The 11040-nt window shown below is 40.4% G+C and overlaps 1 protein-coding gene across 1 annotated transcript in view; it reads right to left on the bottom strand.

Annotated features, from left to right (window-relative positions):
• Window positions 1-4418: 4418 nt before the first annotated feature.
• FAM180A (family with sequence similarity 180 member A) overlaps window positions 4419-11040 on the bottom strand; it is a 25273-nt gene continuing 18651 nt past the window's right edge. Inside the window, exons 2-3 of the mRNA XM_010173111.1 lie at window positions 6028-6128; window positions 4419-4835 (exon numbers count right to left, since the gene is read on the bottom strand). Of these exons, the coding sequence (XP_010171413.1) occupies window positions 4491-4835; window positions 6028-6128 (446 nt within the window). The 3' untranslated portion in view covers window positions 4419-4490. The remainder of the gene's footprint in view (window positions 4836-6027; window positions 6129-11040) is intronic.

Raw genomic sequence — 11040 nt, 5'->3', positions numbered from 1 at the left:
AGACATTCAGTTTAAGTAGGGCTCACCAGCACATCCAAATTATTATCACAGCATGACATGCAGGGATTTGCAAGCTGGAGCATAGTGATCTTTTGACAATGTTTCTTTTTAATTCAGAATCACAGGTGTAGCTGAGTTGCATTCTCATCCCCATGTTTTAGAAGGTTTTTTTTCCTCCATCATCCAGCAATGTAATTCCTGTTTTCATTAACTGGGTGAGATATGTTTTTTTCCTCCTGTTTGATATTCTGAATGTCTCAAATAGAGGTTTCTTCTCTGCTGAAAAATTATTAAAACCAAAATTCTGTTGTTCAGTGCACAGAAACAAACTTGTAGGTATTTCTTCTTTTTTAAAAAAAAAAAAAGAAAAACAAAGAAAAAAAGAAAATTAAGCCATCTACATCTCCTCCGGAGTTTTCCTTTGCTATAGTTTCGGCTTCTACTTTGTATCTACCTTTACCCTACTTTTGCCCTGAGCTTGGAATTCACAGGGCAGCAATTCTAATACAGATTATACTTGACCTCAAGACAAAAACTTGTTAAAAAGCATCAAGCAACTCTAATTCACCAATAAGGAGTGTGGAAGGTAGTAGTTTCTCCACCCATTGTCCAAAACCCAGTAAGAACATTTGAGAAAATCAGCAGCCTCCTCTTTCTGACATGCACATAAATGAACAAAAAGACCTTTTTCAGTTGCTGAACAGTCTGCTATTGTTTCAGCATTCCAGTACTGGTGATAAATAAATAATCATTTTTTTTAGACAGTATCTTTTGTCTTTCATGTTTCCTCTATCCTGATCCATGAACATCACTTGTTCATAAGGCACAGGCTGATCCCTGTGCTGATTCATGTGCCGTCAGTAACAGTAGGATTCAGATTCAAACTGAGAATTTTTCAGTTTTCTACTCTAGTCTTCTAGAGGAGAAACATTTCTACAACTCTACCATTATTAATGCTCTTTGCGAGGCAGAAAGTACTGGAGATTTAGGACTGAATCCATTAGGTGGTTGCATTCATGACCTGTAGACAGACATCCATTTGCCCTATATCCCAGAGGAAGCTGCACATCTATGGTTGTCCATGCTCCCAAACCTTGCTTGTCTTTCATCTCCCTACACTCTGCTAGTCAGACATGAACTGAGCTCCTCAGACTGCATTGGGATGCTACTGAGACACTGAGTCCTGGAGAACTGGCAAAGGCAGATATGCAGAGAAATTTGATGTGCAGCATGAATTCTTCCTGAAATCAGTAATTGTATCTAAGACTGTGTAACATTTCTGTATCCTGAAACTTCCATCAGACAACAGCACCTTGAGGCTTTTCAGGCAAGTTAAGCAATTAGTTCTCGAAAAAAAAATATAGTTATTGTGAAGTTTTTGGGTTGGCTAATACAACCATTGAATTTACATCTGTTTTTTCAGTTGTTTCAGAGAAACTAGAAGCATGTCTAAAATAGTAAAAAAATAGAAAAGGTTTTATTTTAAATGAAAAAAAATCTATGTTGTATTTCACTTTTTTATCATCTGTAAGGTCAAAGGGTGGCTAAAAGATGCCATTTAGAAGCAATAGCTCTTTACCCCATGAGAGAAGGGTTGTCTATAAATATGTCTTGGTCTGAAGTAATGAGATGCAAACCAAGCTAGGGAGAGCTAACAGTCTTTCCTCTCTCCTTCCTTTAGTAGCAGGCAACCTACACCTGCATCTTAAGCAATAATGAAGGAGGGAAGCTCCTTCCCACTTGAACTCTGGAAAAAGGAGACCCTCTGGTTCCTATTCATTACCTCCTCCTACCTGTTAGAGGGAAGGGCTGCTCCCCCTTCTCTCCTGTATTGTTGCTCCCATGAAGAGTTTTGCAGATTGAAATAACCAATTACCCATGCTGCAAGTTGCTAAATGTTAAATCTGCTGCTGAAATCAATACATTGCAAACCCAATTAGGTTTATGTAGAATATTTTTATTATTACATTGGCAGTCTCTATTAAATTAACCTGAGCCATCTAAGCACATTCCCAAAGAATAAATCTCTTTTCCTACACTACACAGTAATGGGAGAAGGGAAAGAAACTCAGAAAGACTTTATTTTCTGTTGGGGAAGTCAGGGTTTAAATTACCAATTTGTAGTGTAGAGGAAGGTATGTATGACATAGGGAATTATTGGATATTCAAAACTATCTGTAATTCTTTTCCATGGGATAACTACTGTTGAGTAAACTCTGACTGCTGGACAGTCCTGTTGTTGGGTGGGGAGAGTGGCTGGGAAGTATTTCTCTGGATGTTGACTGCTACCAATAATACCTTCTGTGGTGCTCTTGCTCATTAACTTTGCAAACCTGGAGTCATCGGCGGTAAGGGATATATGAATCACACTGGTTCCAGGCTCTTCCAGCAAATAGTGCTTCAGGGAGCCAAGAAGAAGCACAGCTGGAAAGGCAGGAGTGTGCTTTGTGGCATTTCCCCTCCATGTGTTTATAAAGCATGGTGTGGGAAGAAAACACAAACAGATCATCTGTGTTTATGCAGAAGGCTTAAAGGGCACGCAGGCTGTAGCACAAAGCCGCTTTGTGAGCGCTGAGCTGTGTGTGCAAGTAGAGGAGATGGAGATACTTTTGTCTCATAGTTTGGCGGCTGAGATTTTCAGTTTCCTTTGCCATATTCCAACCAGGCTTTGAAGATGGCTAACAAATATCTTCAGGTATAAAAGTGCACCTACATGTATGTGTGTCCAAATGCAAACGTGCACACTCATGCATACACGTACAGAAACTTCTGGGAGAAACAGGACTGACTCTATCTTTTATAAGCCCTTTTTCAAGCTGCTTATGCCATTGCCAGCCTGTCCCTAAGGCTGCTATGGTGATTGCCAAACCCAGTGAGCTCTGACTGCTTGCACTATTTGCTGTTTGCTGCAACAAGGTAGTGTTGGATGGATTTTTTCAGCTCCAGTCCTTGAAGCATCCCTGATAAGGGACACAGAAGAGTTTATTCCTTTTGCCAAGTGATACAGAAGCAGTTAAACACTACTCATAACTGGGGCTGGAGTCCCCAGTTCTCTTTTACAGCCTCAAGGATTTGTGATTTGGGTCCATCTCCTTAAGATATTATGCAAATAAAGAGATAGAGAATGCTGGTATGAAAGATTGAAACAAATGTTCAGCTGTTTTCCCATGCTCTGGAAGTAGAAGCATCTCTAATATCAATACACAAACACAATTCATATAAGTTGTTCACAAATGTTAGGGGATTTATTTTATCAGAGTTTGGATTTTTCGTTGCTAGTCATCTGTCTGACAAGGTATATCTCCTTTTTCTGTCCATTTTCTGTCTATGATATTTTTGTGGTTTATAATGATCAGTTGCACTATTCCTACAGACAATTTTTGCTATAAACAAGTACTGCTTTTCCACTGATTCCAAATAGTTCCCACCACTGGACTGGTGAATGGCCTTTTCTGCTAAGTGATCAGATGTAGTGACTGAACAATTTAAGATTCCGCCATGTACTCAGCACTTACATGCACACATATATGTGAACACACACTTATACACAAGTGAATATATAATTTACCATCAAAAATTAGTCACATCATTACTAAATTCAGCACCAGGTATGTTTTAATGCACCCTCCTTCCTTGCCTCAGGTGGATTCTGAAGCACAGGTGTAGGTGACCTACGTTCAAGTGAGAGAACCAGGAAAAATGTGTCATCATTAAATTAAACAGGGCCTTTGTCTGGCCTTTGACTCCACTGAGGACAAAACCATGTTCCTGTCAAAAAAACAAGGAGCAGAAGCAAAGTCATGTGCAAATAATGAAAGAAACATTGCAGACTGTTTGGGAGGACAGCTCTGGGAAGCAGGGAGTACGCTCACAGGCATTGTTTGCTGCTGGTGTTCACAATGCCCTTTGTCTTCTGCAAATGTTATTGTGATTAAAAATCTCAGCCAAATGTAGTGAATCAGACAGTGCTTATTTACAAGAATACTTTGAATGAGTGTATTTGGCATAATTTCTGAAGGCTGACAGTTATAAATCCTCTTCCTTTTACAGGGGGCCTTTGCATCTCTTTATAAAATTATTTTACTGGCCAGCCAAAATATGAACTTGTTTCCCCAGGTAGGAAAGCAGCATTCTCCAGCACAGACATACAGGAATGTGAGCATAAGCGTAGTATACTTATGTATTGTTTATAGGAAACCCACAGGACAAAACAAGGGCATATCTGCCTAAGGTGTACACCAAACTCCCTTCTTTACCTGTCAGAGAACGTGCCTCCAAGCTAACACAAAAACCAAATTCCCAGGACTGAAGATAACCTTTTTCCCCATTTAACTTGGAACTATAAAGTGGATTCCACAAGAGGGAGCTAGAAAACAAATAATCTTTGATGAAGCAGGCTATTAAAATTTTATAGAATAAAGTGGTGGACATGCAACATGTGTCCCTTATCAACCAGAAGAGATGTCTGAGTTCCTGTTGCATCAAGTTGCCTACTGTGATGGCTCTTTCTTGTATGGGAACATCAAGTCATTCTTCAGGGCTCTGTAAAGATTGACAAAGGATTCAGCCCAAGTGTCTTTCTGGTGCCCCTGGGACTGAGCAGCCCTGTAGGCTGTGTAGACCATGGTCAGCACTGTCCTTTCAAAGTCTTCTTTCTTGAGGACCCATGGGTAGGAAGACAGTCTGCTACTCAGCCTGCGGATCTCTGTGATGCTTTTAGGGATAATCTCATTGCAGATGGTGTCAAACTCAGCAGCCTTCCTCAGTGAAGCAAGTTCCTCATCTTTGATGGAGATCCTCTGACCTTTGTCAATGTCAAGCTCGGCTAAAAGAAACTGGTACAAAATCAGAACACAGAAAGCTATTTATATTCTTCCAGAGACTCTAGACAAAGTAAATGCAAATTAACAACATGTCCTTAGGTCATTACTTTAGGTCAAATGGAGACTAAACTCTTATTGCACTAGGTGGAGGTGGGGCAGACCAAAAAGTCTGTATGTGAACATTGGACTTCTGTGTTACCTGTCTGGGAAAATTAGAGACAGGCTACAGGGAAAGGAGAGAGGAAAAAGAAAAAGCAGGTAGTCTTTTGTTGACCAAAACAAGCATGGGTTGCTGCTGGTGTCACATGGTGATTAGAAAGGTGGAGACAGCAGCACAGCCGGGAAGGGCCATAGCCCTGTGTAAGACAGCACAGCAGTGGCTTCCCAGCCCATCATCTCCCCTGTTTGGACAACCAGTCCCACTTTCTCAAGTGTGAGATAGACAGATTTGTTCCATGCATGTTCTTCAGGTGGACAACTTTCCCTTAGCTAACTATATAACACTGTTCCACACTGTAGTCTTCACTGCTGTGAAAGAAGGGACCTGAATGATTTTGAAGCAAAACAGTCATGCCCTTGGCACAACTTTGCAATGACTGATACTCATGGCTTTAATGATTTGAACAAATAATTTGGGACTAAGACTTAGATTAAAGAATTTGAATGCATTTCTTCAGGTGGACAACTTTCCCTTAGCTAACCATATAACACTGTTCCACACTGCATTACATCTGCAGTCTTCACTGCTGTGAAAGAGGGGACCTGAATGATTTTGAAGCGAAACAGTCATGCCCTTGGCACAACTTTGCAACGACTGATACTCATGGCCTTAATGACTTGAACAAATAATTTGGGACTAAGACTTAGACTAAAGAATTTGAATGCACTGTGTTGTCAATATGTAACTGTTCATGAAGAAAGTTGCTTTCAGTGGAAAGCCATTCTCTCTGGTTTTCACTTGGGCCATCAGTAAGCTAGAACCTGTGTTTGAGGTACTGCATGCAACTGCTGCCTGCTGAAAGAGCTGAGTTTGTTGTGCATATGGCTGTTCCCTCCCTTCTGGTGAGCTACTATATGGTCAGTAACAAGTTGCTGCTGGGATGAGTAGAAGTGACATGAAAACAGATAATGGATAACCCCAGTATGGACAGTAACCCCAGTCTTGGTTAGGGCTTAAGGTACCATCTGCTCCCATATACTGAACCTCATAAAGCAGGACCACGTCTTCCAGCGAGTTTTGTAGCACTGGGTTAAAGAAGGCAGCTGAGGACCTCTTGAATCGCTGGGCAGCTGGGAAAAGCATAGCTGGAAAATAATAATGAGAAAAGAGAGGTTCCATAGGGTAGCAAACACTGGAAAGAAGAAACGCTTTTCAATAGCAGATTCAACCAAAGAACTGTCTTCTGCAAAGATTTAATATACTGTATGGCTTCTCACTGTAAATAAAATGGGCAGAATGGACTTTGATTATAATCTACTAGGGATGGAGGTTAGCTGTTTGTCCTGTATCTACACAGATTGGTTTATAATCCAAGCCTAGGAATCTGAGGTGCAGCCACAGTGTAAGGAATAATAATGATAACTGCAACATCAACATTGCCTGAAATACATGTTCTTCTCCTGGTTCTGCAAGGGAAAATCAATACTGACCCTCAACACAGCATACCTTCTTCAGGCCATTCTCCTGCTGTCACACTTCTAAGACCCTACATTTCTAGTAGTTTCAGCTGTCTAAAAGTTGATCTCTCCTTAGTTGATAGATACAGCTCCTCCAGAGAGTAGACTATCTCCTCTTATCCATCCTGGGCATATATGTCTGGAAGGAGTGACTGACCCTTTGGAAATGCCTATGTCCATTCACTGGGCCTGTTACCAGCTAACACAAGATAGCTACATTCCATGAAGTGAATCCAAATTTATTATGACTTTAATACTTCACACTGTTATAGCTAGAAACAACAGTGTCTGCTATTATCATGTATTTATTCTCTACTGTGAAGTGTACTGCAGATATTGTTTCAGGGAAATAAGACATAAAATGTATGTACAGCCCCTGAACTCTACACCCCATTGAGGTAGAGCATTTGTGGAAACAATGACCTGTACAGCCACGAGTATAAAAAAATTCTGATGTTACATTACAGACCACTTAAATGCTTTGAGTTACTAACTAGATCACTAATCAGGTACCTAGGTACCATTAAAAAGTGTGAGTTCCTTCCAGAGTAGAGGGGAAAATCCCTGTTTTGTTTAGTTATGTGTGTATGATGAAGATGTTTTTGTTTGGGTAACAATAGTTTGGATTTGTTGGATTTTTTCTAATACTGAGGAACAGGAAATTTTTTTTAAGCTGTGGTTATGTGACTATTGGTGCACTTCCTCATAAACTTTATTTCTCATCTTTAATTTTTGTTTACCAATAGATACATTTGGAAGCCAGTTAAAAAAGACAAAAAACCCAAACTTTTGAAAGGCATTATTATTCTCCCCTCAAAATTTAGAGTTCTACAGTTATAAGTAACATTTAATAAAGCATGCAGTTTATTTTGAATTTCTGAAAGTTTCATCTCACCCTCTCTCTATCAGATTTTTTTGCACTAAATATTTTTACTAGGTCAATTATTTTTTGTTTTGCCAAAATTCTTGTGATGGATTTTGCATGCTGCCTGTAGAAAGCCTGAACATCATTTAAACCTCTCTCTGCTGGGCATGTCAAAAACATCTGGAGCAACTGTAATTATTTTATGGAAAAGTTGTCCCTGCTCCCTGACTACATGGTTCCTCAGAAAATTTGTTTCTTTTATTATCCAAGCAAATCACAAATATGCAGTTCCTTCTAGATTCTGCAGCCTAAATGGAGTCCTGTTTCCTGGGCTGTTGCCAACAGTTGACTTTGTTAAAGTTTGACTTGTTAATAATATTTAAGTTCTAGTAATATAAGGAGAAAGAAACCAGGCCCTCAGATATTTAGTTAATTAGGACCTTTGCTATCTAACATAAGCAAAATTAATTGGGATAATACCAGGTATGAAGTAATTCATGCTTGACCCAGCAAAGGGTATTTTGACCTTGAATTAGCTAGAGAATATAGCATAGGTAAAATAGTTTGTTGAATTGCAATAAACACTGCAGCTGGATACTACTAACTGTAAATGCATCCTGCTGTGATGGCTGTCAGGTATTTTGGTAAGACCTACAGAGCTAGGTGCTTCCTGTTGGATCCATGTGAGTTTAGATTAAAACTTTCTTAAGTAACCAAAGAGTACTTGCAGGACATTAATGCACCAAGTAAAAGGATGTGGTCTCTGCTGTAGGCTTTACCTACTTTACCCTGCATGATGCCTTTACTACCCGAGCATCTTGTCTGGCCCAGCTGAGGACATGGTGAGTTTGGGAAAGATCACAAGTTGCCTGCGGGTTCTTCTGCTCTGCAAGAGTGTTTGCCTGGCTGGCCACTGACAACTGGGGCTATACCCATTTTCTGCTGCTGCTCCATCACTGATATTCACCTCTCTTGTTCAGAGCTTTGCCGAGACACACTGGAGCTATTCTATGATTCACTTTTGGCAATTGGAAAATACAATTGAGTGCATGTGAAGCACTTGAAACTTCAAGCACTAATTGTTGAGTAATTAAAACTTTTATTACTAGGCAATTAAAACTCTAATTACTAAGCAGATGGCAGAAATCCAGTGCATAATGATGACAATTCATTTTGATCTCTTTTAGATGCCCTTTCAGTATAAACAGCCTCAGAGTAGAGAGTACTTCTACCTATGCAGATGGTTTACATCTCAAATATTCCCTGAGCCATGGAAAAGGTGTCTGTGGCATCTAGCTTCAGTGCTGTCATGCTTATTGTCATCACACCAATCACTTTTAGCTTTCAGGCCAAGTTCAGATTCCTACCATGGAGTTGAGCTAGGAGTCATCAGATTCAGCCCGTCACCACTCACCCAGAAAAGCCCCAGTGAAGGACTTTCACAAAAATGAATGCCATATTATCGATTTAGTACTGACTCACTTGCTGAACCACGGGTAACACCTCAGAAAGCAGGTGGGTTTTTCTACTCAGCAGTTCCCAGGATGACATGGATTAAGTTAGGAGATTCAAAGGGATAAGAGCCTGAGCTGCTATGTTGTGAGAAAGGACTTTGTATGCGTACCAGAAGCGTGCCATTCACTTCAGGGACCAGGCTAACATTGACTCCCTGATCTCATTATCTTTTTCCCAAAACATATCAAACTTTGTTACAATTCTTAGACATCCTACTCAGAAACTCTTTCAAAGCTCATTTGTATTTGTCATGGTGATCTGATTTCCCTCATCCACATTTTATTTCAGTCCTCCCTTTCTTTCTCTTCCTGCACAGTCCTTTCCTTGAATTCACAAGTTCCTTTGAGACTGTGTGAGCTTTGATTTTCATTACACTGACTTAACGCAAGTGTTTAAGTACAAGTTAAGTACAAAAGCTGAGACAGACAAAGCTTTGCAGATAGTTTCTGCATTTAGCGATTGCAAATTATACTTGAAACTTTTATGCTTATTTTACTTTTTCCTGCATTTACTTCCATCTCTGACATATAAGTCAGCTGGGCAGTATCAAAGAACAGCAGAGGAGTATTACTGTGACTTACCATCTCTTTACTATTTTCTTCCCCAAGAGAGTTACCTGTAAAGCTATCAAGCAATTATTTCAGAGGAAGATGCAGAGCAATGTGCATCATTTTATGGTGGTGTTGGAGCCAATTCGTTTCAACGGCATTAACTGTGAATGTCTGAAGAGAAGAAATCTCTAATGAGTATTGACAGAGAAAGCCTACACAGTGATCTCTGAAGTCAGTGGAGAGACTCCTATTGATTTATTGCTTTTACTTCTCTTACAAATGTGTCAAGACTTCTCCAACTGAGCTGTGAGTGCTTCTGTCCTAAGGGCTGAACTCACACAACAAAAAGCTTATGACCCACAGTGATGAGGTATGAAAAATCAGGTTTTGGTTATCTGTTCTGAAAACATTTTCTGTTATATACATGTATACTTCCAGGCTCATCCTCTTCCAAATCCCTTATTCAGAAGGCCCTTAGGAATGCTCCCTGATCTGACCTCCCTCGCTGCCCACTGAGGCCTCAGGACTGAAGGTGCATGGGAGAGTGTGCCTGCTCCTAGCCCACCTGCCCAACCCTGAACAGTCTTCTTATCTTGCTCCCTGGAGTGCACGACTACTTGTACATGAAGATGGTGGGTAGCCAAGTCTATTTCTAAGGGTGGCTAAAAGTGCCCATCAAAATCGTAGAATCATAATCACAGAATAATAAGATGGTTTGGGTTGGAAGGGACCTTTAAGGTCATCTAGTCAAACCCCCCTGCACTAAGCAGTGACATCTGCAACTAGATCAGGTTGCTCAGAGCCCTGACCAGCTTGACCCTGAGTGTTTCCAGGGATGGGGCTTCTACCACCTCTCTGGTCAAACTGTTCTAAATGTGGTGCAGGAGTCCCTGTTTTTTGCACTGCTCACTGCTGGAGTCCATCCAGTCTCCTATAGCTCTGCTGGCTCAAATCCACTTCTCCTTAAGCAATACGTGGGGTTTTAAACAAAAACTGCAGTTGTGTTTACCAACTCGTTTACCTGCTTCTAACTATCTAGCTCAGGAAGACTTAGAAATTTCTTTACAGTTTAAATGTAATGTCAAATCTGAGGTTGACAATAGCTTTATTTTAAAGATGCTTTCATCTTTTTTAAGAACTGTTCTAGAATTTTCTGTACCTAATTAGCCACATGATAAACATTTGTGTTCCTCTCACAGGTTTTCTGTGAAGTTTCATTGGTGAAGTTACAGATGTTTAGTTTTGCTTTCCAGTCTGCACTCCTGCTCATGATTTCCCAGCTGCTGCCTGTGATGTGTTTGGTCAATAAGTAAAGAGCATAGCTGCAGGAGTACTCAGTTATTTGTGAATCATCGGTGCTCTTTTCTTCTCCTGTGAAAAGGTATGAAGCCAAGTGCAGTCCAGCACTCCAAAGCACGTACAGCTAGCTCCCCGGGGCTCCAGGACACGAACACAGTTTAGCTGGGTTCATGACTCAGTAGGAATTATTTTACTTGACTTCAGGGGCATGGAAGAGGGTTATCTCATTACTTTAGTGAGATCCTTTTCATTAAGGACAGTAGAAGCAGAGGAAGAAGAAGGACTTGTGGGCCAAAACTCCTGACTTCCT

The sequence above is a fragment of the Antrostomus carolinensis genome, unplaced genomic scaffold (assembly GCF_000700745.2).
Source record: "Antrostomus carolinensis isolate BGI_N321 unplaced genomic scaffold, ASM70074v2 scaffold4590, whole genome shotgun sequence".
In the NCBI taxonomy this organism is placed as follows: Eukaryota; Metazoa; Chordata; class Aves; order Caprimulgiformes; family Caprimulgidae; genus Antrostomus; species Antrostomus carolinensis.
This window is presented reverse-complemented; position numbering and strand designations above follow the sequence as displayed.